General features: G+C 43.2%; 2 protein-coding genes across 4 annotated transcripts in view; both read left to right on the forward strand.

Moving 5' to 3' along the window:
- Positions 1-26,793, forward strand: PCMTD2 (protein-L-isoaspartate (D-aspartate) O-methyltransferase domain containing 2). Of its 3 annotated transcripts, XM_027881581.1 has the most exons (8): positions 1-118; positions 2,831-3,159; positions 4,458-4,560; positions 6,273-6,444; positions 7,400-7,523; positions 9,447-10,951; positions 13,136-13,142; positions 26,787-26,793. In XM_027881581.1, exons 2-6 carry the CDS (start codon positions 2,853-2,855, stop codon positions 9,827-9,829), a joined length of 1,089 nt encoding a protein of 362 aa, XP_027737382.1. In that variant the 5' UTR covers positions 1-118; positions 2,831-2,852; the 3' UTR covers positions 9,830-10,951; positions 13,136-13,142; positions 26,787-26,793. The 3 variants fall into 3 exon arrangements, with proteins under 3 accessions (XP_027737382.1, XP_027737381.1, XP_027737383.1); XM_027881580.1 differs by lacking the exon at positions 26,787-26,793 and having other exon boundaries at positions 13,136-13,757; XM_027881582.1 differs by lacking the exons at positions 1-118; positions 2,831-3,159; positions 26,787-26,793 and having other exon boundaries at positions 5,381-6,444; positions 13,136-13,757.
- LOC114056406 (peroxidasin-like) overlaps positions 16,001-27,535 on the forward strand; it is a 42,546-nt gene continuing 31,011 nt past the window's right edge. Inside the window, exons 1-2 of the mRNA XM_027881576.1 lie at positions 16,001-16,517; positions 24,200-24,271. Of these exons, the coding sequence (XP_027737377.1) occupies positions 16,354-16,517; positions 24,200-24,271 (236 nt within the window). The 5' untranslated portion in view covers positions 16,001-16,353. The remainder of the gene's footprint in view (positions 16,518-24,199; positions 24,272-27,535) is intronic.

Below are 27,535 nucleotides of genomic sequence, written 5' to 3' on the forward strand. Positions count from 1 at the left end.
TGAACCAAGAAGAGCCGGACCGAACCGAACCGAACGGAGCCGAAACGAACCGAACCGAACGGAGCCGAAAAGAGCCGAACCGAACGGAGCCGAGCGGAGCCGAACCGCGGCCGCTCAGGTGCCTCTTTTAGTTTTTTTTTTTTTGTTGTTGTTTTTTTTTTTGTTTGTTTTTTTTTTAATTTTTTTTTTTTTATTACACCAATAAATAACCCCATCTTTGCCGCTCCTCCCGTAGCGTGTTGTGGCGGAGCAGGGATTGCCCTGGAGACCTGCTGGGGCTGAGGGATTGCGTTTGCCCCGTGCATTGTTAGGAGCGGTGTTTGTTTGCACCGGGAGGGAGGGAGGGAGGGATCGCTCCAATCCCAGGATTTTGTTTCAGGTCGAATGCAGCTCCTCACGTGCTTTTGTTTGTTTGTTTTCTCTCTCGTTTGCTCGTTTTCTGCTTTTTGTTTGTTTGTTTGCTCTCTGTTCTGTTTTCCTTAAAGGGGGTGTTTCCCAGGGGGTGTTCCAGGACCAGAACGCTGCTGGGTTTGGTGTCCGTGTTGAGTGAGCAGCGAATTTTTTTTTTTTTTTTGCACAGTGAACTTTGTCCCTGGCTCACATCTGTGGAAATCTCTTGTTTCTGCCTTAGAAGGGAAAAAAAAAAAAAAAAAAATCTGGCTGGGATTGTTATGGAGGGTTTTCTTTCTGAAAAGTTTGTTAAAAAATAAGCCCCACCCACAGTCTTGGTTCCCAAAAAGTTAAAGAAAGATGTAGGATTACATTAAGAGGAATTTGAGTGTCAGACGTTCTGCACAATAAAACATTAATTTTATTGCAGTAAGTTAATTTCCAGTAAAAATGATCATTTTTGACGCCTGTCACAGCTCGGATGTTCCTTGATCTCATTAAGAAAATGTCTCAGACAACACTTGTTGTTGTGTTCAATGTTGTAGAACATGGAAAGACACTTTTTGTTCATATAGCTGAGCTAAAGCCAGGTCAGACCAGTTGCCCCAGTGGGGCTCACGAACATCAGGAGGAATTTATTGGGGATCCAAAGTGGACCACTGTTAAAGGCACGACTTTGTATTCTTAGTTTAAATCTAAAAATCAAGGTTTTTTTTTTTTAATAGCAGAAAGAGTGGAAGAAATAAGCAACCCTAAGAACAAAAATATGTAGAAGATGCTCAAGGGAATCAGTACCCTCAGGGAAGAGAGTATTTTAGTGTGGAATGTTGCATAAAGTGAATTGGCCGAAGGTACAGGCAACCCTATGTGTGCAAATGCACTGAGGTTTTGAGTATGTAAGAGAAGGGGGGAAAAAGAATTGGTAGATTAACCCAACTAAACCTTCAACTTGATGTGTTTCCACTGTGAAGTAATAAAACACAATCATTTTTTGGAGAGAAAATGAAGGAGTCACTGTTGAAAGGAGAGGGGTGGCTTTTTATTTCAACTTTTATTAATGGTCTGGAACTGGATTGATGTGTTTGAGACATGAATGGATTAAAAACTGGCTCGAGGTCCCTGCCTAAGTATATCCTGTTTTGTGTGCCTCTCCAGGTAATCAGAATGGCATGTTATTTGAATAACTGTGAAATTTCCTTGGAGTCCTGTAGCTTTTCTTTGTTTCCTCTGAAAACCAAAGTCTGTAATTTGCTCCTGCTGAATGTAACAAATAAACTCGCAACAATTTTGCTGTAGGCAGATCTTCTGATCCCAGGAATGAAAACTCCAAAGCTGCTGCTGGTTCTGTGGTTATTATTGTGAGCAGGGAAAGGCATTGTAAATAAATGCATTAAAAGAATTATATTGTGTTTTCTGGAAAAGATTTTTTTTTTCTTAAGATATGAGAAGGGTGGGAAAAAGCTAGGTTAATTCTGAGTGATAAGTTCTTCTGGGTTCTTCTCCCCCTATACCTTTTCCTTTAAAACTTATAGCTGTTTACCTACGTGAAGCATTATAACCATGTGTAGTGTAATGCACAGTCAAGGAAAGTGTTTTCTTTCCTTACCCCACACCAACAAGCCTGAGTAGGCCCATGATCATGTCAGTGAAGTCAGAAGTGTTTGCAATTCAGAGATCTGTGTCACTCAGGAGTTACCAAATTGAAGGTGAGCTCATCTAGGGCTTAAGAGGACCTAAGAAATTCCACAGGCTGCAGTGGAAATTCTCTCTGCAGTTGCTCTCTGTATCATTAAGTGCTTTAGTGATGGTGGTGGCTCAAGCTGTGGAGATGAGCTGTGTGAAACTGCATTTGCTAAAGTAAACAAGGTTGATGGGTCAGAGTTGTTGGGGTTTTTTTTTAACCTCTGTGAAATCAACATCCTGATGCATGTTCAAAGAAAACGTAATTTGAGACTCTTCTGAATTTGCTGCCTGTGTCTTTGTCTCTTAATTGATGCTGTTAGAGATAGAAAGTCTGCTCGCTGGAGAATTCTGACAGACAGGCCGAACTCGCACTGTTGTTTGGGCTTGCAGTGAAAGATGACCTACAACAAGCACAGGAGCTGGAATAATCCTTTATATAAAAGGGTGCAGTGGAAAATATGACGTGCTGGCAAAACCGTTGGGAGTGTTTGAAGACAGGACTTGCACACTGAAATTGCCTATTGTGATTTCCCCCCCTCCCCACCCCCAGTGTCAGGTACTGGATGCCAGATCTGCTGCATTTTGTTTTCCATTGTTGGAATGGGGGCTGGGAGTGCTGCTGGTGACGTTGTCCTGGTGCTTGTGGCCCTTGGAGCACATAAAGGTCTCTCTCAAAGTACTTCACGTATACAGCAGCGTCATTTAGTGTTGAAGTGCACGTTCTGTACCTCACCCTCCTTTATTCTTTTATTTTTAGTGTCTACAGAAGGCTGCTGAAGATGGGAGGCGCAGTGAGTGCGGGAGAAGATAATGATGAATTAATTGATAACCTGAAGGAGGCACAGTACATCAGGACAGAACTGGTGGAACAGGCCTTCCGAGCCATTGATCGAGCAGATTACTACCTGGAAGAGTTCAAAGACAATGCCTACAAGGACTTGGCGTGGAAGCATGGGAATATTCATCTCTCAGCACCCTGCATTTACTCTGAGGTGATGGAAGCTTTGGATCTGCAACCAGGGCTGTCATTTCTGAATCTTGGCAGTGGCACTGGTTATCTGAGTTCTATGGTTGGACTCATCTTGGGTAAATACCTTTTCAATCACGTTAACTGTTTGTGTTAGAATTTCGAAAAACATGTTTTGAAATAGGCAATGAATCATTCCTCAAGTAATGGAACTAAAAGATAGCTGGGAAAGTAAAGAGTGCATTAATCCAGGTTGTTTATCAGGATTTTTGCAACCTTCTCTCTGGAACCAGATGGGATCCAGATTTCTGTGGCAGATCAGAACAGGCACAGATGTGTTTCCAGAGGTGGCTGTAGTTGATTCCTGCAGGACTGGACATGAACTTGGGTTAGTTTCCCCTTAGGGATGACCCCAGATCAGGATCAGGAGTACAAAGCTGAAACCAGAATTAAGCATGTCCACAGAAACCTGTAACTACACCTGCACTGTGCCTGTTTGTGTTCACACTGTGCTGTTCAGACTGAGGCATGTTTGAAGTCCACTTTTGACACTTACTAACAGACAGATGGGAATATTCTCTGGAAAACACCGGGTGCAGCAAAACGGATTTTGTGACCACATCTGCAGTGACACAGAGCAAATCACCCAAGTGCAGATGTGCAATTCACCCTGAGGTGTTTCAGTGAGAGCTGTAGCTGCCAGGATAGATAGCAAATGGCTGTAGGGTACAAACTTCCCTTTAGTGAGTGTCAAGAATTTTAACTGCTGACATGTTTGTTCTCAGGGTAGAGTCTCAATCCCATCTCCCATTTGTGGTTTTCTCCTAGGCTTTTTGAGATTACCAAGGATACCAATATGTAACTGCAGGGCTTTTACATTCTTTTGAATTTTTGCAAAAATTACCCTGTCAATTCTGCATAAAAAGCACAAGTGCTGAACAACTTACGTTGTTACTTCCAGTTTATTTTGCTGTTAAGTGAGGTACAGTGGATGATGACTGTTCCTGGTTCCTTTGCAAAGACTTTAGCATATCAACAAGGGGGTGCAAAAATAATATGAAAATTTTTTTTAGAGAAGTATTAAAACATGCAGGGAGTTGTTCTGCCTTGGAATTTTTTTTTCCAGGTGGCCAGTTTTACAGCAATGGCAGCAGTGCTTCCCTGCTATGGAGAAGTTTCCTGCATAGTTCAGAGCAAATGGTTCAGAATCAATTGTGCAAGACAGGCTCATTTGCTGCCAGAAACTGCAGGTACAGGGTTGCAGTTCCCATTGTGGTGCTGAGAGAGCTGACCCTACACAAACACTGTCTGACACTCAGGGGAAAATCTGTGCTAGGAATTCACCCGAACTGTATTAGTGCTGCTGGATTTTGTGGTGTTGCCTGTTACCAGTCACCCTGGTGTTCCACGTTTGCAGGCCCCTTTGGTGTTAACCACGGCGTGGAGCTCCATTCGGACGTGATCGAGTACGCCAAGCAGAAATTGGACTTCTTCATAAAGACAAGCGACAGCTTCGACAAGTGAGTGCAAAGTGCCCCTTTGGAAATAATTTCTGTTGGTTTGGCTTCAGTTCTTGGCTCCCGTGAGGCCCCTCTGGATTCAGGGTAATCTGAGGATTCAGGCTCCTTAGGCTTGCTGAGCTGCAGTGTGTGACCTCCGAAGCCCGTGTGCGTTGTGGGGGAGTCTCTGAAATGTTTGCTGTGGGAAGTTTGCTTGTTTTGAAATGCACTGGCAGTAACAGCTCGAAACTTGCAATTAACAGCGCTAGTTCTTCTCGTGGTCTGGGAGCGTGCGTGGTGATGAGAAGAATATGAACTGATTTCTGGGGTGGGTCTAATGTGTTTTATCTGAAAAGAAGAAAAACGGCTTTTTAAAATAGGGAGGTAGTTCTAAGATGATTAAGTTGGTACTAAAACTGCTTGGGATTTGATTTATGTGCTTCCTTAGAACCTCCATTTTGCTGCTGTCACAATTAATAACTTTCCAGGCAAGATAACCACTGCCAATAGTAACCTCAGCAGTAAAAGTTGTAGCTGTCATATTTTTGGATCCGTTGCACGGTTTGTTCAAACAGGGCAGCGAAACATCTGTGGATACCTGATACCCTCCTCTCCTGGGAGGAAGAAAATCAAAGTCATTACATGCTGGATTTTAGACTGCTCAGCCTTGTGCTGCTCCTGCCGTACTGGAAAGCTGCTGGTGAGGGGGCTGTATTTTCTGGATGTTGGCAGCGGACTGACAGTTTTTGGCGTGGATGGTGCTCGACTGGGTGCTTTTCCAGGGTCACGTTGCCATTGTTTGAATAGAATGTTTTAAGGAAGACTTTTTTTCTCTCTCCAGACAAATATAGCTATGGAGCAAAAGGGAGCTGAATTCAGGAATCATCATGACTGGAAAGCTGGCATTGCTGAGTGATGTCTGCTGGGTTGTGCTGTTGGAACACCGTGTGCAGGAACTGTTCACTGGCTGCTCTGAATGTCCAGCACGCTTTGCAAAACCAGAAAGCTTCAGGAAGTGTTTAGGAATAAATAGGTGCTATACTGAGCTGCCACTCAAGATACCAGTAGAAGAATGGATGTGTTGTACAACTTCATAAATGTAGGGCTTAAAATTGATGTATTTTTTGAGCATGTAAGAAAAGCAGAGGCATTATTGAATCATTCACTTTTCTTTTACACTGAGTCAGAAATGCTGTGGGCAAAAGGTCTTTCTTTTTTTATTAAGGGTAAAATTACAGTTCTTTTGAAACTAAGGGCAAAATTCCTTTGGCTTCAGCACAGCGTAATTCTGTAGCATCAGGTGATAGCTCCCCACATCTGAAAAGCCAGCTTTTGAAAATGCAACAATAAATGCAGGTGCAGTCCTTAAAAGACTTTCTTGTTTGAAGTCAGAGGTCTGATATTTATATTTGCATATTATGACTGAGTCAGCATCAGGTGACTAAAAATAGCTTGTTCTGAAGAGTTCCCTGCATCTCAAGTGGGAAATTATGCATCCTTATCCTTTGGAGAGTTTAATCCATGAATTCTGACCTCATTGTTCTGCGGTTTTGAGACTTCTACCTGTGTTCTGTCACAATAATGTCTAGAATAGGTGGGCTTTGGAGGAGAAATCCTGTAAAACTGGGGTTTTTTCAAACATTTTTCGTAGTTTAGTTATTTCATAGTTGCGAAAATGATTCATTGGATAAATTGTAATATTCTTGTCTGATACAAGTCATCTTCACTTTCAGATTCGAATTTTGTGAGCCATCCTTTGTTACTGGCAATTGTCTAGAGATCTCCCCGGACTGCACTCAGTATGACCGTGTTTACTGTGGTGCTGGAGTACAGAAGGAACACGAGGACTACATGAAGAACCTCTTGAAAGTTGGGGGAATTCTTGTCATGCCTCTGGAAGAGAAGGTTGAGTGCCTTTCTTCTCCTGTTTCTCATTCAGTTATTCTTAATTCTGATCTTGATTTAGTCAACAGCTGCTCCTTTGTCTTGCCCTTGTGGCAGGTTGAAGAAAGCACTGAGTGCACCAGTTTTCACTGTGAGTGGAAACTGAACTCTGCAGATTCATAATATTTAAGAAATTTGGAGTTCTACCAATCTTTCACATATTGAAGTCTGTTGTTAATTGCAGTTTTACTTTCATGCTGCAGAAAATGTAAACAGGGCTTTGTTCAATTACATAATCTAGTGTTGTGCTTGATGACAAAACACAACATTTTACATATCCCTGACTGGCTTGTGAAAGAGCCTGCAAGATGTCTCTATTTACAAGTGTCAGTGGATTCTTTTTAGTAAAAAGTGGGCAAGTGCCTCATGAGTGAGCTCAAGATTGCAATTCAGTTTATCTCTCTGGTGTAAAGGTGTGCTGTTTTAATGGACTGAGATGTAGGTGTCTGGCCTTTTCTCTTTGTCAGGGTACGGAGGAGCAGGGTGCAAGGTTCCTTCCCAGGAAGATGGTGTGCAGTGCATCTCTTAATGTAAGAGATTTGGGCTGGAACATAAAATCCAGTGATCTGCAGACCTCTTCAGGAGTGAATGTTCATTGGTGACTGAATTTTCTCAGGCATCAGACACAACAGTTCTGGCCCAGAATGGAGGAAGGTCTGGGAAAGCAGCATCCCAAACTGCCAGTGCCCTTTGCTCTGTTCCAACAATTACTTGGGGCTAATCCTGCAAGAAGTTCTCAATTTAAAAAAAAAAAACAACAAACCACCAGTGTTTCTCCTTATCACCTTTTAATGTTGCAACTTCCAGTCTGTAACCACTTGTCAAGGCAGAAAAGTTGTTTGTTCATTTTTTTTTTTTGTACAAAAATCTCAATGTAGTTCACACAATGAACAATAATCTCCTTGTTTTGGTTTAGTTGACTAAGATAACTCGTACTGGCCCTTCTGCCTGGGAGACCAAGAAGATTCTTGCTGTTTCTTTTGCTCCTTTGATTCAGCCAAACCACGCAGACTCGGGAAAATCAAGGCTTGTTCACTTGCGTGAGTACAGACATTCCTGAGCACGGGGGAGGTTTCTTCTGCTGTTTGGCTGTGAGCTGTGACATCCCTGGGAATCCTTTCAAGGAAAATTGCTCCAAGTGCTTCCTTTTTGAACAGTTGTCTGTCTCGTGCAAGAATGGGAGTTGCATAAAATAGATTCTAAATCTTTAGGGTCGTAGAATGGCCTGAGTTGGAAGGGACCTTAAAGATCATCTTGTTGCCATGTGCAGGGACACCTTCCACTAGACCATCATTCCAAATACAAATGATTTCTTGTGAAATTGTACCTGGACTTTGAGGGATGCTTGGTCATTGTTTTTGCACGTGCAGACAATTCAGTCCTGAATTATGTACTGTCATGCTACAGGCAGGACCTGTGAACAAACCTCCACTCAAAGGCTCTCACCCCACAGCAGTTCAGAATTATCCTGTGTAAACATGTGTGAGACCCAAGGGAAGCTCCACACACACCAATATGACGTTCAGAAGCTCCATCTTTATTGGAAATTACACTTACTTTTATACAGTTCAATAATTACCACATATTTGACTACTTAACCTATTATTGGTTACACACACAAAACACACACTGTTCACACGATTATTATTGGCTAGCTAACATATCTTATTTTCTAAATTCTTTTCCTTCTAAAACTAACCACAACACTTCTTTTTACATGTCTCCTGGCAGGCCCAACTCAAACTCCCGTCTGCAGGTGCTGTTTTTCTCATTTCTGTAGATACTCAGTCCTTGTCATGTTCTCAAAACACTTAGTCCTTGAGACTCCTCAGATTCCCATCAGCTGGTTTGCTCCTGCCTTAACCCAAAAGGTTTCTAATTCTCCTACAATCCTAAAGCTGGAATGCTTGAGGGGCACAAGTTGTGCAGTCCTTGGTTGGCTGTTAGAAGTGCAGGTTGTATCAGTGGCCTCAATCTCTAGATTAGGATTTCAGGGCTGAGAGGCCTCTGAAGACAGAGATACCTTCATAAAGAGATTAGCCAGGCTTTGGTCTTATTCTGGAAAGGTGTCTGCATGACAGAAAGGAGCTCGGGAAACAATCCATACGGTGCTGGAAAGTCCAGTAAATGCATGTTTCTTCATGTTTTGTAAGTAGGTCGCTTTATAGTGAGACCTGCACATAAATTACATGTAATTTTTTTCTGCTTCCTTCAGCTCCCAGGAAAGCTTACTTGTTGGTAGAAGACAGTGATTTTTTTTTGTTTCAGTTTTGGATGTGTGTGCATCAGTACATTTTTTTTTCTTTATGCTCTGTGAGTTATGTTGTGTATTTATGGGCTGGCAGCAAATAAGTGCAGAAGACAGGACAGTCTTCCAAAACATTAATGTGGGAGGTATTTCAGTACAGTAACTTATTGTATGCTTCTGTAATTACTTCTACAAAATGGTTTCCATCCTGTCTTCTCCCACTAAGTCTAAAGCAGTTTTTAAAGAGCATAAATAGTACTTGTGTTTTATAAATGCAGAACTTGGCAAAGCTGAAGTAACAGCTCAATAGAAAAATCGTTTTATTGAAGAGTTAAATAGACTTCATATCTGGCTATCTACAGTAGGAAAGTAGCTTTTTCTAAGTAATTAAACAGTCACAGTTCTGGTTGCTAAGTCTGCATTCTTACAGTCTTTAAGATGTGTATCTTAAAATAATTGAGGACTTGAGATCGAAACGGGGAAATTTTTTAATGAGACAAACGCGCAATTAAATTTTGTTTGGAAAGTTGCAGCGCGGTTTATCTGAGTTGACAGGGGCTGAATAGAGCTGTTTGTGTAATCGCAGCAGGGATTTCAAATGGCCTGATTTAATTTGAGCAAACAGAACTTTTCCTGTGAGTGCTTTTGCAGGGAGGGGGGAGGGAGCAGGGGGGAGTTTCTCCGTATCTGCTCACGGGGTTTTGTTTCGTTCCAGCCCCCGTGGCCGTTCGCAGCCTGCAGGACCTGGCTCGCATCGCCATCCGGGGAACCATTAAGAAAATAATTCATCAGGAAACAATGAGCAAAACCGGGAACGGGCTGAAGAACCCCCCGAGATTTAAACGGAGGCGCGTCCGTCGCCGGCGCATGGAAACGATTGTTTTCTTGGACAAAGAGGTCTTCGCCAGCCGGATCTCCAGCCCGTCAGATGACAACAACAACAGCGAGGACATCGAGGAGGAGAGGCAGGAAGAGGAAGAAACCAAACCCTCTGAACTAAAGCCAGACCCTCCTGTAAACTTTTTGAGGGAAAAGGTCTTGAGTCTGCCTTTGCCCGATCCCTTGAAGTATTACTTGCTTTATTACAGGGAGAAGTAGTTTCCTTCTTCTGGGAAGTGGGAAGTAGGCAGGAAATAAAAGTACTACTTAGGGCTTGACAAATGTACACCACTTGCTTGCCTGCAAATGTGACCACCCAAGGCAGTAGGCTGGGGAATGTGGCTGCTGTAAACTTCAACATTATAGCTTTTTTGAGTTTCTTCGTCCTTCTCAGTTGTGTGCTATAGTTTTATCCTACAGCAGGGATTCCTTAGGAGGCAAGTTGGTGAAATGCTCAGCTGCTTACGGAAAGGAGGATTTAATTCCCTTGAAACTAACTGCACAGAGATACTCTAAAAATCTCAGAGCTGCTCTACCGAATATCAGTTTTGAAAAACTCTTAAGCAGTTCCCCCAAGACCTTTCCTGTCTGTGCTCTCTCCCACTAAACCTGCCATGTGTTTATCGTGGTGTGTGTTTAATGGAGGATGAAGATTGTTAGGAAAAACTGACCTGGCCAATCTAGTTTCTTCCAGTAGTGTGAAAAAGCACAACTTTTACAGAAAGGAAGGAAATTTTTGGCATTACCCTTGTGGCATCCAGGTTTTGAATGAGAAGGAAAGCATCAGCTCCTCTTTGGTTGCTCTGTTTTACTTTTAAACTATATCTAATTTTTCAGTAAAGAGCAAAATTGTTTTACAGAATACTGGTTTTCTTAATGGGAAACACCTGTTCTAGTAAATGAGTTGGGGGTTTTTGTGGTTTTGGGGTTTTTTTTTTGGTGTTTTCTTTTTAAAGCGATGGAGGCAAGTAAGGAATTGCAAAGCTTGCTTGGCTTTGACAGGATGCAGAGGTTGTCAAAGTTGGGACTGTGATCTCTGAAATTTTACAGAGTAATTCTGAATGGGGAGGAGGGTAGAGAGGAACTGCAGAGCAGTGGGTTTGTGAAAACTGACTGTGAAAGCAGAATCTGGGGGTTTTGCTGTCCTGTGAGAGAAGTGTGATCATCTGGGCTGAAAGAGTGAGGCGCAGAGCACCAGCCTGAGAGGTAAATAAGCCCAATATAGTTTTCTGGAGAGTATCTACAACCTGGAAACAGTCTAGAAAGGCAGACTGGTGCAGTTTTTAGGTGTTCTGTGTGTGCCCCTGCTGTGGCAAGGTGAGGTGATTGGAATACAGCTTGGTACAGTTGTTTGATTCCTGCAGCAACCAAGACGTGTTTTTAACAGGCTCACATGGAATGACTTGACACTCTGTAGTTCTGTGAATGTGAGCTCTAATTTTTATTCCCAAGTCTTCCTGTCATGGTGGTGGAAGGAGATTCCATGGTATCACAGAATGGTTTGGGTTGGAAGGGACCTTGAAGACCATCTTGTTCCAACCCCCTGCCAGGGGCAGGGACACCTTCCACTAGACCAGGTTACTCAGATCCCCATCCAGCCTGGCCTTGAATAGTTCCAGGGATGGGGAGTCCACAGTGTCTGTGGATAAAAAATACCATGTTTAGAAGAGTTTTACTTGGTTCAGCCTGTTTGAAAAATCTGCCTAAAGTGGTAAGGGCTGGAAAGGAACTTGAGTTTGTGTTGATGTGAAATACTCCTAAAGCTTGGGGGGGATGAAAAGCCCCCTCTTGGTAGGTGGTGAAGCTGTGTTAAGGCATTGCCCCATCAAAACCACTAGAGTTGGTATCACTTTGGTATCTTTTTTCTGTGTGTGTGTGTGTGCTCTCTCCTCATTCTCTGAGGAGGAATGAAAGAAAGACTTGTCTTGCCAAAAATACGCCGACTTTTCGGTTAATGGTCCCAAGTTGCACAACTTGCTTCACGGTAAGTAGTGCTTCAAAGGTCTGAGTGGCTTTGAAAATAAATGGATAACTCTTGGATGCCTGAGCCTGAAGTGAAGAACTCTTCCTTGCTTTAGAGGAGTTCTGTGTATCTTTGAGAATATCATCTCCTAATGCTCTGTCATGTGGCTGCTGGCACATAACACAGGCACAGGCTGTGTTTTGCCTCTGGTTTCCTAAGTCTCCACTTCTGGTCTAAATGGAACCCCAAATTAGCTTGCTCCCTCAGGTTTTTCTTTCTCTGTTTGAAGTGGGGCAGTTCTGTGGCCACTGAGCTGATGGTTTCCTGCAAACGTTCATGTACCCACCGTGTAATTCCAGCAACTGCAGTGGATTTGTTTCCACAGATGAATATCCTGAATATGGTGGTAAATAGAGGCTTAATCTTTGTGTCATTATTCTCTGTACTCCCACAAAGTCTATGGCCCCTGTATTTGTTAGACATTTCTGCTTAGTAGGTGTCATACCAGGTGCCTTTGTGTATTATGGCACAATTTCCACACCTCTCTGTAGTTCAGGGTGCCTCCTGCTTTTGGCTATCAGGTCATCCTTTGGTTTAATTATGAAACTTTTAAATAAGAGTTCCTTTAAAAATGACATTAAACTTCAGGTTCTTACTAGTAGGCCTTCCTGAGATTCTGTTGGAGCTGATCAGTTGAGGGAGAATTATCTTTCATTTATCCCTGTTTGATTTTTTTTTATTCCCCATCCCAGCCCCAGTTGTAAAAGATATTTTATTGGATTTTTCACCAGATTTGCCTTTTTTATTACATTTTTGTAGCTTTCTATAAGATGCATAAATACTGCTATTTTTTTCCTGGATGAAGTTGAATAAATAAATATATATATACAGGAAATTTATGTTCTAGGTTGTCGGATTGTCCCCTTGTCCAAAAAAAAACCCCACAGGTCCAAACAAACACATAGTAGAAATTTTATGTGTAATATAACTGTGAAATAGTATTGCTTATAGCCTGTAAATAAGGGGGAACTGTAAATACATTTTCCCTGTGCACAAGCACTTGCACTGTAGTTGTGTAGCATTTCTAGCAGAGGAGCTGTATTAGAGCTGAGTTTGTATGGTCTGTAAACTGTCTAGGAATTGTACCTGCTTTGTTTCCTTTTGTGTTCTAAGTAGTTATCACTTTTATTGTGACTCTTTTTAGGTTTCAATCCTGCAGTAAATTTGCAAAAGAACTGAACTTCAAGCTGCTTTAATCATGAGTGTGTAAGCTGAAAAATCTCTGTGTTGAAACTAGAGTTAAATTGGCCTGAGGCATGCAGAAGTGTTACACAATTTGAACTTTATTAATAAGTGTTTCTGTATCAATAAATTCAGTAAAGACTTTTTAGCCTTCTTAACGTGGCTTTGCATCATGTTGTGCTTAGAATACTTTGTAGATAAGTACTTATTTCCATAATTGAAGGTTAAGACATTAGAACACTAGAAAAAATAATTGGTGCAGGTGCACAGTTTTAGATGAACTCCTCAGAATAAAATCTCCTCAGAAGAAACCTGCCCAGCTCACGAGTTCCAAACCTTTATGTAATGCAGATTTGCAAGATGATTTTTGGAATCAGTACACACACCACTGATCTGGATTTAATGCATCAGAACAGTTAAAGAGTGAATTCACTTACCTGGCTTATTGACCTGTAGACAGCAGATACCCAGAGGTGATTCAGTTCATTTCTGCACTTCAAGGGACTGCCTAAACCAAACATGTCTGGAGTTTGTTCCATGCATTCTGACCTGCAGCTCCCCTCTTGTCCTCTGGGCTCTGCTTCAGTGCTTAATTAATGCAGATTTTTGAGAGGTGGTGTTCAAAGCTTTCATTTCTCTGGTATTGAGAATAATATTTTGGCTTCAGCTGTGGTAGGAAACTGGTCACAACAGCAAATACAGCTGCTGCTAATTAAATGAATCTGTTAACCTTTATTCCATAGGATAATTGCCTGTCTGTGTGTTTCTTCCTGTCATCTGTGTGTATGATAAATGTCCCTTTACCAGCTATAACAGGAGATTAGTTTGATGTTAATGTTTTCCTTCACGTGATGCTTGCTGAAAGAAAATCCTTTTCTGCTTTGGAAAGCCATGGATGTGTCATGGAAATGGTATCGAGGAAATTAAATTTGTCAGATGATGTTTATGTTCACTTCATTGCAAAACGTAAAACGTCACAGTCCCCTGGGATGTAGTGAGGGGGTAGATCCCCTGAGGGAAATCTTTCTACTGGGACAGAATTTCTAGTTAAAAATAAAACAAAGAAGGGTGGGAGGGGGGAAAGAAGCACACCAGAGAGAAACCCCCAAACTTCCTTGGGTTCTGCAGGTTTGAAAAGCCTGTGTGGAAGAGGCTGGAAAGGCTGGAGCGTGGAACACAAGGGTTAACTTTAATTCCAGTTGCTCAGGAGTTAATTTCTGGTTCTTGCTCAGAGCTGCACACTCCTTTTTAAACAATTTTTCATGTCTACAGAAAATCAGATAAATTAATGTGAGAGGAAGGGGACTGGGATTGCTGGTGTTTCATAACATCTCACAATCATCCCATTTGTCGTGAAGGGGAGATAAGGAGAGGTACGGTTCAAGTTCAAGGGAAGATCTGCTTCTAAGTAAATGTGGGGGCTGCAGAACTTGCCTTTTTGCACTCAGATTATTCCCTGTGGCTGCTGTTAAATCTGCTGACTTGGCTGAAGATCCCATGCCAACAAAGTAGTGGGCAAATCCTTCCTGAAGCTGCCCCCCCATGGCACAGCTGAGTTCTGAAATACAATTCCAGACAATATATATCAGGAAACCTGACTGAGGCCTGGCCCAGCTCTCCTGTTGCAATATAAATAAACCTAGGAGGGATTTTGTTGTTGTTGTTGTTGTTGTTGCAGGGGGTTGATTTAGAGCTCAGAGTTTATGCTCCAAGAGGTAACAGAAGCAGGAGGCAAAAGCCCCACATTTGCAAAGCGGCCGGATGTGCCAGGGAAAATGACGGCTCCAAAACACCCGGGCGTGGTTTGGAGAGAGCAGTTTTGTTTATTTTCCTAGAAATACTTCCTTACTGAGCAGCTCCCAAGCAGCTGTGCTGCCCTGTCCTGACAGAGCCCGGTGTGTTTTAGAAAGAGATGATGTGGGGAGCAATCAACAGAACTCAGGTCACGAAGGCTTGAACACAACGTGCGTTGTCTGGTGCGCGTGGAGGGTGTGACTCCGATGGACTTGGCATCTCAAATTGGAATTAAAAGCTGTCATATTCACACGGAGCACTCTGATCTCAGCTCCCAGTTGTTGGTTAAAGGCTAAAGCTGGTAATTTGGCCTTTTACAACCCGTTTCTGTAAGGCAGGGTTGGGTTGGGTGGCCGCTAGAGGACACTCTGCCCAAAACCATGAGTCGGGTGCACAGGGGGAGCAGATGAGTTCAGCAAACTTGCTTAGATTTCCAAGTGATGTCCCGGCAAACAAATAGCAGATTGCCTGAGGACAGGATGCAGGAAACCTGCAGTATAATGCTCTTGTATAGCTGGGAAAAAAATAGTTATTTTACCTTCTATGGCATGAAATTTTAGGTTAAACCCCAAACCCAACGCACTCCCCAAATGCTCAGGTGACAGAGAATCTGAAGGGAGAAGAGAACCAAGAAGGTATAAATGTCACTTTTGTTAATACTCCTCTGTCACATTAATTATTTTTTAGATTACAGTCTAAAGCAGATGTGCAGGTTCATGGGAAACCTTCATTTGATCATCCAGGTAATGTGGATTGATGCCATGTTTGTACTTCTTCAGGTACCTTTATATCCTAATGTGTGTTAGTGCCTCCCTCATCCTGAACTCACACATTTAAGATCTTGTATAGTAATAACTGCAAACCTAAAGACAAGATGGTTTCAGTCTAATCTTCTTTACAAAGGTGATTAATTAAAATGGGAACAAATCCTGCCTTTTGCATCCCAATTTTATTATGCAGTGGGAGAAACAAACAGAGAACTTAATTTCCTACAGCTCAAACTCAGTTGATTTCAGTGTTTCTTTCCCTTTTCATCCCTCAGTTGCCTTTAATTTCTCCAAAATCCTGACATTTTTTCCTAGTGGCATCCCTGTAGAAAGAAATTGTATTTGGCAAAATGTCTTTGAAACGAATCGGCTTTTACTCTGTGTAAGAAACTTTACAGATTGCAGGATGGGGACTTGTCTTTATTTGCAGGTTATTTATCTCTGTTCTTGATCTCCCTTTTAAAATCACTTATCTGTAGCACTCCATGCTCTCATCGACGGTTGGAAACGTGTTTTTGCTAGATGTTGTAACTCCATGTAATAAGAGACAGGCAAAAAAATTGGACATGAAAACCTTGACCCTGAATCTTTTGCATCCCAGCTTGCCCTGGAAGCACAGGATCATTATTTGGTCGTTGTCCATGAAGGTGCATTCTGGTGTCAGGCGAATGCCCGAGGAGGACGTGAGGAGTTAACTCGCTGTTCGAAAGAAGCAACAAGGCGAAAATAAATCAAAACCAAGAGTTTATATTTCAGCGCCACAATTAAAGAGGGGTGGGGACAGTCTGGTCTTCAGTGATGTACATAATGGCAGAGGGGGTGGGCGGTTGGACTGTCAAACTGCCTTAATTTAATTGCAAACACATGCGGATGAGTCCCCTCCTCCTGGACCTCAGGGCTGGGAAACTTTTTTTTTTTTTTTTTTTGGTCAGCTCCCTGCAGCTCAGAATCGAGGCAAATGCACTCCAGCAAACACCATGCTGATGAAACCTTCAGCTCTTGGAGGCTTTTTGTGTTTTCTCCTCTTGCCTGGCTTCTCCTGCTCCTGCCCCAGTCGCTGCCTGTGCTTCAGGACTACAGTGCGATGCATGCATCTGATGCTGGAAACCATCCCCGAGATCCCGCCCCAGACAAACATACTGTGAGTAACCACTTCAGTTTGCTGCTTTTCTCTACCTGCCTGGTCTTTGGAAAGAAAGAAAAAAAAAAAAATCCAAACCAGAAAAGTCAAGGCCAAAGGCACAGTTTTATGTTCCTTTTTTCTTTTTCCCCCACAGAATTCTCTGCCTCACAAACTGTTTCGTGCTTTTGAAACACAAAGCAGAAAATGCTTCTTTTGGCATCAGTTAATTGCTAATGGGACAATCAAGGGAATTGAAAAATTTAGTGAGAATAATGCCAGGGCAAGCACTGGAAGACAGTTTCAGAGAATCAAAAGCCACGAATATTGAACTGAGCTTACAGAAATGTATGCAGTTTGCATTTTAGAAAGCTTTGAGTGTAGGGGAGAGAGGAACTAGAGCAGTTCAGGCTTTTGTCTCTACTGACACAAACCCTTTCCTGGTACATACAACACCATTTCATTCACAAATTTTTATGTACTGATTTTCCGGTTTCCATCTCAGCTATACAAACCAAACTTTAGGCTTATTTAGAAAGTAACACTTGTGGTAACTCACAGATTCCTTGAGAAATAAAGTACCTGTCAGTGAGGGAGCTGCTGGCTGAGTCCATTCAAACAGGAAAGGTGGGGGAAAAGGATGTGTGACGCTTGGAGACTCCTAAATAGCTCTTACTGATAGAGGCAGAAGAGCACTGCCCTGTGATTCTAAACTAATCCTGAACTTAAAGGTGGGTTTGAGAGGTAGTGGCATGTGACAAAGTGCTTCCCTTTGTGCTATTCTTATCTGCTCTCTTGGCTTGAAAGACCCTTTTTGCAAATAGTTGGAAAGGCTTGTCAAAATCTTTATACTCATCCTGCTTAAACTGCTGGCAGTTGTAAAACTTTCTCAACACGAGCTGCTTGTAATAAACTAAATTTAATCTCAGCTGGCACATCCATGCCTGCATTTCTCCCCAGATATCTCACTAATACATCACTTATGCATCTGAGGAACATGATGTGGGCAGGATGCTGGCTTTGAACTGCTGCCATCCAGACCTGCTTTCCTGGATGGAGACCACAGAGGTTCTAGCATTAGTGACCCACAGGATGAGGTTTACACTTGCTACAGCTGCCAAAGCTTTCTCTCTGTTGATGGCTGTTGATGGAGTGGTTATTTACAGTGACACCGCTCAGTACTTTGCAGACTGGGTACTGGTTATCTGCACTTACAGCAACCTGCAGTGTCTGTCTCTTCCAATTGTCACCAAATTTTTTCTCCTCCTTACTCCCCTGCATCTTGAAGTATTAAAATATTTTAAATACCCTGACAGTGTTTGATTTTAGCCCAGTAACTTGTTCCTCCTTGGTTAAACATAGATTTTTTATTGAGGGAAAAATTTGTTTCATTGGCTGAACTGAGATATTTCTGAGCTCATTAAAGCCTAATTTCTGTTCAGTGTTTGAAATGTGGCCCCATTTGCTGTCACATTTGCTCCCTCTGGCAGCAGCACACTTCGTTCTCTGTGCTACAGGGGGCAAAGCCTGACCCTGGCCCATGTTTTTCCTTGCAGTTTTAGTAAATTTCGTAAATTTTAAGGTTGCATTGAGTCACCTGTAAAACTCAGTCTAGAAAGGTGACCAGGTTTTCCAGTGCAGTCACCCTAATTCCCTCTCCTCTGCTCTAACTGCTTTGCATGTGCACTGCTTGTAAATGGTCCATGTTCTCCCTCCTTAACCATTTGGAAAGCAGATTTATTTAGTTTAAGAGAAGTGCAAGAACTTTGAATGGGAAAGTGGGTTTTAAAACATTAACAAGATGGTGTAGGTGTGAGACGTAAAAGTAGTAATATTCCAAAATGAGGTGACTGTCTTTGTGGACCAGTATTTTTTAAGGCAATTTATCTGGTTTATTCTCTTTTACTGCTGTCTGCATAATTTTAAGCAAAGGTCATACTGGTAAGCAGAGATCCCCATGGATGTAAAGACACATGAGCCTGGTGAGTGCTCTCTGTTGGCAGATCATGTGCCTTTGTGTGGCGTGTGGCAAGTAAAAATCCTGACTCTCTGGTTATCTTGAAGATCTAATGTATGCAAATGCATTTCCCAGCCAGCATCCCATTGTATTATTATAAATAACATTTGAATAATTAAGCTTTTTGGAATTGTGCAAGATCAAAGAATGCTTCTTAACCAAGCCCTGACTACTCCAGCTTTTTGGTATGTTAATCTATCTCCTGGGAGGACTGTTGTGTCAGACTGAGTGTTCAGAACTATAGCAAGAGTAGTCTTGATCATGAAGTTATTCTGAGTAGAAAATGTGGGATATTTTCCACACTTACCCTTCATTATGAGTAGGGCTGAGTCTGTGACTGCAGCTCCAAACACCAATCCCAGGCTCCAGCTTGGTTCCCTCGCAGAACAGCTGCAGTTTCCGGATGGAGCTGGCTTTGAAGTTGGGAGTTTGGGACTTTCTGACCTCCGTGACTCCGTGCCATCCTCTCTCTAATAATCCTGGAAGAGTGGGGAAGTCTCCTAGCTGGCACACTGTGCTTCACCAGCCCCGCTGGCAGATGGCCCCCTCGGGGCTGGAGCCAGCTGGCGGAACTCGGAGCCGCCCGTGGCCTTCTCCGAGCGATGCTGGGATTGGCATGGAACCAGTTCCACGATTGACGAGCTGTTACTGGCTCCTCTTTGGTCGCCATTTCCCTCCTCCCTTCCCAGTCCCAGCTGGGCACAGCAGAGGATCTGGCCCAATGTCTGGTTTTAGCAGCAGACCATTTGTTGCTGGGGATGAAGCCTGCTGGCTTTGTCCCGAGCCGAGGAGAGGATGGCAGGAATGGCTACACGTGTACAGATAAGCTGTAAAAATTCATGGTGTAGAACTGCAAACGTATATTGGCTGTTGTCTGTTCCGTTGGAACATGATTATCCAGATGTGATCCGCTGGTTATTGCTGGGATTCAGGCAGTTCTTTTAGCCAGCAGCCCAAGGAGGGGAACAGCTGTGGAACATACACTCCGAAAATTCCAATAGATCCTGAACCTTCTGTCATTTGTTCTACAATGTGACATTTAAAACAATAAGCTTTGCAACGTGTGGGCATGAGTGGAAGGAATCCATGGAAAGAAGTTCCCCTCTGGCTGGCAGCTAATGGATTGCAATCCAATTATCCATGGGTTATTCTCCTTTCTGCATTATGCAGAGCACATAATGAATGAGCCCTGCTGGAGGAACATAGCTGAGGGCACAGGCAAAGACGGGGCAGGATCTGGGATCTCAGCACACTGCTGGCATGAACTGGAGGTGACCCAGTTGTTCACAGCCCTGGTTGCTAATTGGGCAGTGTAAGCATGGTCAGCTTGCAAGTTTTGTTTCCCTTCATCATTGTGCTTATTGTCTGGTGGCTGCTCAGTTCCTTTCCTCCTCCCACAGGAGGAAGGCTGGGGTAGGACAGGCTGTATCTCTCTTAGGCTATTAATGAGCCTAGTTCTGAGAGGGAATTTTATACATTTGCTGGGGAAAGGTTTACTGAGCAAATGAGTTCTTGGAAATGCTGCTCCCTTTGTGGTCTCTGTCGTGTGTTTCGGGTTGAAGAATGGATTACTCATTTCCTCAGTGTGTGATGGTCTTATATGCAGCCATTAAATGCACACCCACACATTCAGAATGTGCCAGGTGGGATCTCTTTCTGGCTTCTTTCACTGTAGAATTTAATCCTTATGAAACCTTTTAGAGGTGACCAGAATCTTCTCTATGTTCTAGTTACAGAAGTGCCCTCACTGGAAGGAAAATGGGGAGGGAAGGTATTTAAAACATATTTTCCTTCTAGAAACATTCAAGCATCTTTTGATGAAAGCATCCTAAATCCTGTGATTGCAGCTACCTTAAGTGTTTGGAATCCTGCCTTCACTGAACTTCTCAGTGCTTCAGCATCGGGTTCCCACTTGAGTATTTGTATTTTCATTGCCCTCACCACATCCTTTTGCCCATAGGTATACCAGGATTTTATCATTTGCTTTTTAAGTAAGAATTGTGTGTGTATTCTGGATAAAAACTTAAATGGTCACGCTCTTAGAAAAGCAAAAGACTGACACTTATCCTACATATTAAAGAGTTTCTTTTACTTCCCCTGGATCAGGGTCAGAACACACTTCAGAAGGAGGGAAATTTGTCTTCATCTGATGTGGGAAATATCTTGACTAGATGGTGCAAAGGAAATAGGCATTAGGTTAGGAGAGTCCTGCTCCTGTGTGCCATGAATGCCCAAGAATAAACTCAGCTGGATTGAGTAGGGTCAGACGCTGAACTCTGTACCCATTGCTAATAAATAATAGCTCAAATTATCTAAGATTGATGACCTCAATAATTTTTTATGTAACCTTCCTACTTGAATATGTGTCCAGGACCAAAACTATGCATTGGAGGTGTTCCTTGCTGCTGTCCTTGCTGGTAAGAGCTAAAGGGATGCCACGTGGCAGTTGAAATTATTCCACCAGGGATGAGGCACCAGCAGATGCCTCCTGCCCTGGCACTGGCTCTGAAGCATAGCATTTCCACCAGCCTTCATGCACAGAAAACGTGGGATCAAACCAGCTTGGCAGACTTGGCTGCTGGATTGTGACGCAGAGGGAGCCCTTTTGAAAATCTGACTCCTGTTTATGGGAGCTGAAATCTTAAAAAGCTGCATTCAGGAATGCCTGTGGTGATTTCTTAATTAAAATCTAGTGTTGCCATCCCCTAGAACTTCAAAATGTAAGTGGTGTGGCAGTGTAACAGCGAACCACAGCCCTGCATCTGCTTGCTCTCTGCTGTTTCAGTCATGATCCCATCGTCTCGTTCACTTGTATTTCCATGCTGAACATATTTTCCTTTTCCTTCACTCTTTCAACAGTCAAATCTTAATGTCTCAAGCTGGTACACCCCAAAATAGCCAGGACTTGGAAAAGCCTCCAGCCCTGAGCCCCTCTGTGGTCTCCTCATCTGCCTTGTGGAGATGGCAAAGCTCAGCTGCCCGTGTAGGGATTCGGAGATGAAGGCTGTCATTTATTAAAGCCATTTGGGGACTCGTGTGGGAGAGGGACATTTCTGAGTTGGGGAGCTGATGACAGTGAGTCTGGAAGACTTCATTTCCATCTCAGCAAGGCAGTTTTCCCTTCTTGCCAGGACTGGAGTATTTTGGCAGGATGGGGGAACCTGCAGAGCTGACTCTGATGTTCTGCAGATAATCAAGAGAAACAAGCATTTTTCTGGTAAATGTTCTGGTTCTTCTTATATATGGAAACTTGACTTATAGGATATTTTTAGGATGTGTTTAGGATGTCTTTCACACCTTGCCTTCCTCAGGAAACATTGGAAAGAACCTCAACAAGATCTTATCTCTGTAAAGCCACCTTTACTCTCTGTGTCATTGTTGGTAATGATTGTGTGGCTGCCACTTACCAACCAGTTCTGGGTGAAATGGTCCAGAACTGTCAGCATCACTGCTGTGCACAAACGATGCCTCTATGAAACCAACCCAGTAATTTCCATGGAACTGCAGTGAAATGCCTCTTGTAGCTAATTATCTGCTTAGTTAACATAGTAATACATGAGTCTGTGAAAGCCTAAATAGATTAGGCAGAAGTGGAAGTTTCTTGTAAAAGCCATTGATTGTTTTATATGCTAATCACTGATAATTATTTAACACAATGCTTGCAGGGACGATTGTTCTGATAGCAGCTGAGACCCTCAGACTGGAGTGTCTTTCTGTCAAGATCTATTTCCCAACCCATTTGCAAATTCTGGCCTTCTTTGTAGCCTCTGTAATGGGGTTAGGTTCCCAAATTCAGAAAAGGTGAGTTATTTCTATAGCAGATCCCAGATTATCCACTTTCTTGTCAGAGCTGTGGTGCTTTGGTAAGATTTTCTGCTGAGCCAGTCAAGCTGGTGTTGTCCAGAGGGATCTGTATTGGGTGACACAGGATAGCTGCTGTCCCAGGCCTCCAGTGAGCATTCTGTGTGTGTGATGGTAGAAGAGAATCTGGGATCTTTTAGCAGCAGATATTCCCTTTGTTCCTTGTGGGAAAGTATCTCGTAATCCCAGACTGCTGGCCTTGAAAACATGGGGTAGAGTTAAATCACAAGGGATTATTTTTTTCTTCCCATTTGTGTGAATTCCCAGGTAGGAAGAAGCAGGCAGGAGTGAGGGAGCCCAGCTGCTGGAGCACAGGGCAGCTGGAAGCAGCTGGGCACAGGAGAAGCTGTGTGGTGGGTCCCTGTGAAAAGCACACTTGTTCCTGAAAAGAAATGTAAATTTCCAGAGTAAGAGCCCTGGGAATAGAGAGAAACAAGTGTTTCCCCTCCATGACATTCACTGCCAGCGATGCTTTAGGCTAAGGCAAGGTCTGGAGAGAAAACACTATGGATGAGCCAAAGTGTCCAAGGCCAGGTTGGGCAGAGCTTGGAGCAACATGGTCTAGTGGAAGGTGTCCCTGCTCATGGCAGAGGGTTGGAACTGGATGATCTTTAAGGTCCCTTCCAACCCAAACCAGTCTGTGCTTCTATGATCTTAAAATAAATCAGCTTTACTTATTGTGTAGCCTCTTCCCAAGTACTTGCTCAAAGCTGTTTCAGCTGCCCCAGATAACTCCCTGTCACTTTGGGGTCACCTGCAGTGGCTGCACCTCTTTCTAATCTGAATTTTATAGGAGGCCACGATTCTTGTTGATGCCTGTCTAAAAATAAGTGTTGAACTTGTAGCTATTTGTAGAATTATTATTTTAAACTCTGCCTCCAAGTGCAAGTTACCACCAGAATGACGGGCAACTCGTGTATTTTTCCTCCTAAGGCAAATGCCCTTAAAAGGCTGCCTTAAACTGAAAAATAGCTGTGTATTCTCTAAATGGGATAGATCAAGCAGTGAAGGATTAAAAAAATCAACTTCATTGTTTTGCTTTGGACAGAAACTTGCAGCAAACCCCATTTGTCAGCCTTCTGTGGTTTGTTATAATACGTTGGACCGTGCGAGGTGCCAAATCAATGCACGGTCCCTATAGAAGTGTTTCTACTTGGTTAACCAGGTTAAACCACTTAGCTCTTATTTTATTATCTCATTAGCAATCCAAACCCCGTGTTTTAGGGTTCCAAGTTGACGTAGTTCCGTGGGCAGCCCTTGAAAATTGCCAGAATCCCCTGGAGTCCAGTAATTCTAATTGAAGTTGGCACAAATCTGAAATGCAGGCAGCGATAAGCTGTTGTGAGTCTTGGAGCATTGTGGAGCAAAATGGGAAATGCTTATTATATGAGGTTATTTGAGCAGATTTAACCATTTTAGGGCAAAGATAGTTTTGCTATGGAGCTGAAATATGGGTCCACGTGTTGATGAGTGTTCCTTTACAAATTAGTATGAGATGCAAGTGTAATTGCACGTGGACTTGGGGTGTTTTGCTGCAGACCTTTTCTGCTGCTCATGGAAATGATCACTTGAGTCCTTTCAGTGTTCAGTTTTCTGTGAAATTAGACTGTAGAATTTTCTCAATGTAGGTTTGTCCCAGCTCGCTGCAGACAAGAGCAGACCCCAACCCTCGTTATCACTCCTTCTCTGCTCTGTTCCCTGGCCTTTGTCTGCATTTTTCCTGTTGATATAGGCTTGGTGTGATAGACCCTCCCAGCAGCCCTCCTCCCTTCTTCATAGGGATGATGCTTATTGGTAATGGCTTGTTTATGTCTTCTGCTTTTAGAGATTTACGCTTCAACCACATCAAGGAGATACAACCTGGAGCCTTCAGAAAACTGAAGAACCTCAACACACTGTAAGTTCCACTCTGAGGATGTCCATTCATTACTTGTGTCGGTACTGTCCCCTATAGCAATTTAAAGGTGCCCTTGGGCCTTTAGTTATTTCAGTCAAATTGTGCATATCCAGCCAAAGCTTTAAAATTCTCTTTGTTCTACGCTGGATGACATTTTTTAATTAAACATGTTGTTTATTAACTTTCATTTTTCACAATTAACCTCTCTGTTTTTTCTTTTAATTGAAAATTGATGCATTCTAGGACTGACTGAGGATGTTTGGGCAGGTATGGCCTTAAAGTAGCCCATAGAAGAAGCTCTGGCCTGGGATCAAGATAGTGAAGGGACTTATTAAAAGCTTCCTCTTTCCTATGGCCTCCTTGAATGCATAAACCACATCAGTTGCTCTATGTGAGTTTGATTAAAGTGAGAGAGCATCTTTCAAATGCCATCTTGTCCCTATGTCTTGCCCTGAAACAGATATACCTACACCTATCCTGCTCCAGGCAGGAATGGGAGTAGAAAGCAGTTTCTCCAGTCTTTCATCCCTCACTCACATACTCTACTAAAAAGCTTTCCACTCTTCTCAAAGGAAATCATGAGAGCCTTTGCTTGTTGTTGCTGCTGCAGGGTTTGAAGTAAGATCTGAGCACATCTGCACCCTGTAGCCAAGAAGCTGAAATCCCACCAGCTCCCAAATCAGAACCAGAAACTGTGTCAGCACAGCATTGTGCTGGATGTAATTGGGCTGTTGAGGCTCAGATCTGATTATTTGAGCTGTGACACGGCGCTAACAGCCACAGGATTTCCAGGTCCAAGCTGGAATTCCTCAGTGAGGCAAACCAGCTCGTTTGGGAACCTGCACTGCACAGCAGACATTTGTACATTCACAGTCCCAAATAGTATAATAGAAAGTCCAGGTTGTTTTTCTCTGTCATACCTTGAGTGATCTGAAATCCCTGACCCTGTGATGGTGGCAGAGCTGAAGGAAGGAAGACCTGGGGAAAAAGGCATTCAGTTGTTCAGTAGATAACTGTAGGTAGTTTAGGAAGAGTGGGAATACAAGAGGACTTTATCGTAGAGACCTGTTCAATAGTTATCTTTCAAAAATCAAAGTTTGCTAAAGATTGTTCCACTCTGTGTGTGGGACTAATTGGCCAAGCCATGACTGCAGAATCCTTCAAAGTACCCTGATTGTGGCCCAGGCCCCTACTCACAGGACAGGTGGTCAAAAACTTTATTATCAATGAGGCTGTTCGTCCAGAGCACCAGAACAGCCCATGTTGGTCTCTTGAACAGCACAACACTGCGTGGTACTTATTTGCCAAAAATAATAGAGGGGAAGGATGCTTTGGATGGATTTCTGTCATTTGAGATGGGGTCAGACAGGGTGATGGATGAGACTAAAATATGCAGAGAGAAAGTAGAGTCTGAGTCCATAGGGTTTTACCTTATCACAAAGCTCTCCTGAGGTCTCTTGATCTCCAGCCCTGCTCTTCCACCCCTGAAGCTCTCCTGAGTGGAAGAAACAAGCAGTTCCAGATGAGGTCATCCCTGTGTGATCCAGGCAGATGTTTGGCAAGCAGCTTGCAGGACCACCAGGCGAGTTTCAGCTGAACCCTGGGGAAAATAAGGATGCTGGCAGGGCTTCACTTGGAGAGATGCTCCACCCAACCTGCAGAGCTTTGTAAGAGATCCCAGTTCCTGCCCTGCCTTGGGCTGGGCAGGTCTCTGACACGTGCAAGACTTCTGCTTCTGTCTTTCTGACTCCTGACACTCTGCATAATGCCAGATGTAGATACACAGCCTGATGGAGGAGGAAAGACCTGTCTCTCTGTAATACCTGTTTATGCTCCATGAATTTGTCCAGTTCTTTTTCCTTTCTATGCCCACACTCGCCAGGACAGGGACCTCAAGGACAGCACATCCATGAGCAGATACTAAAGGCAGTTATGTACCCCCTGACATCCCTGAGCTTGTGATTTCAGATGCCAGGGCAGGAAGAACAATGTGTTTTCACAGGTGGTGGGCAGACTCTCCTGCTTTTCCTGAATACTGTCCTGTGACCATTGTCAGAGCTGGAATACTGGCCTAGGAGAAACATTGTTCTGACAAAATACTGCATTTTTATATTTGAATTCTGAAAATCAACTTTTCCATTTAGATAGTACTTCATATGCTTATGAAGTATGTATTTCCTGGTCTGGCCAGCACACTGGAAAAATCAGTTATTCTCACACTTGTAGTATTTAACTCCCAGGATGAGGAGCTTGATAACTGAATGAGAGAATGTCAGACCTCACAGTCCTGAAGCAAATTTCTCTCCAGGAACTTTGGCCTGGCCAATTCCCACATCAAAACTGATGGGACTGGAAGAGTCTGCTGATGTTTCTTAGATGCTAAACTTTTGCCTGAGGACTTAGACAGGTCTTCAAGTGATAAAGAGAATAAATCATTTAAAATCCCTGAGAGGCTTCCTGGGACAGTTGGTCCAGAAAATTCGAAGTGGGAGCTTTGGAGGATAGAGTAGTTCAGGTTCCACGTGCAGAACTCTGAGCTTGCAGCTTTCTGTCGTGGAACTTAAATGTTCCATAAGCAAATAAATGTGTTTTGAAGAGCATTTTCCTACAAAGGCAGAGGAAGGGCAGCAGATTCTGGTGAAGCTTCTGTTTTGCATCTCCTTTTGGGCAGGATGGCTGTATTATATCCAAGTGTGACAGTTTGTAAACCGCCCTGATAAGGAAACCTTTGTAGCCTGTGTTGGATGCAGGGAGGTGGGCTGGGAGCCTGGCAGAAGAGGAGCTTGTGTGGATGTCCAGTGGGGTTGTTCAACAATTCAAACCCTCCTCTGGCTCCTCTCTGCTTTTCCCTGGTGTGGGAGATGTGATAAATCACACAGCACTACTTTAACATTAAAAACAGGAACCCTGTTTGTGGAAGAGATACAGTCACTGTGTTTCTGGCTGGGGACTCCTGGTACAGCACCACAGGTCATCCTAAATCCTGCACCACTGGGAGCTTCCTTGCTGGCAGTCTGTGATGTTGTGTGGAGAAGTCCTCTCGGGCTAAATGTCTTAGGGAGTTGTAAGATTTCCTCATCCCTTCCTATTGCCTCTGCTCAGTTCCCATGCAGGTGTTGGTGAGGATCTCCTCGTGTATTTTTAAACTCTCAACATGTCCCCTCGGTTAATTGAAAAAAAAAAAAATTGGGTAGAAGGGAGAGAGAGGCAAAACCCCCTCTTGTATGCCATCCACAAAATACCTCAGCCCCTGGACAGCTGTTC

The sequence above is a fragment of the Empidonax traillii genome, unplaced genomic scaffold (assembly GCF_003031625.1).
Source record: "Empidonax traillii isolate 1590-97213 ecotype Southwest subspecies unplaced genomic scaffold, ASM303162v1 scaffold91:size2966241, whole genome shotgun sequence".
Lineage (NCBI taxonomy): Eukaryota > Metazoa > Chordata > Aves > Passeriformes > Tyrannidae > Empidonax > Empidonax traillii.

Coding starts and splice junctions, on each gene's coding strand:
- PCMTD2 (XM_027881581.1), top strand. CDS start 2,853: ATGGGAGGCGCAGTGAGTGCGGGAGAAGATAATGATGAATTAATTGAT. Junction 6,445..7,399: donor TCATGCCTCTGGAAGAGAAG/GTTGAGTGCCTT, acceptor GTTTTGGTTTAG/TTGACTAAGATAACTCGTAC. Junction 7,524..9,446: donor ATCAAGGCTTGTTCACTTGC/GTGAGTACAGAC, acceptor GTTTCGTTCCAG/CCCCCGTGGCCGTTCGCAGC.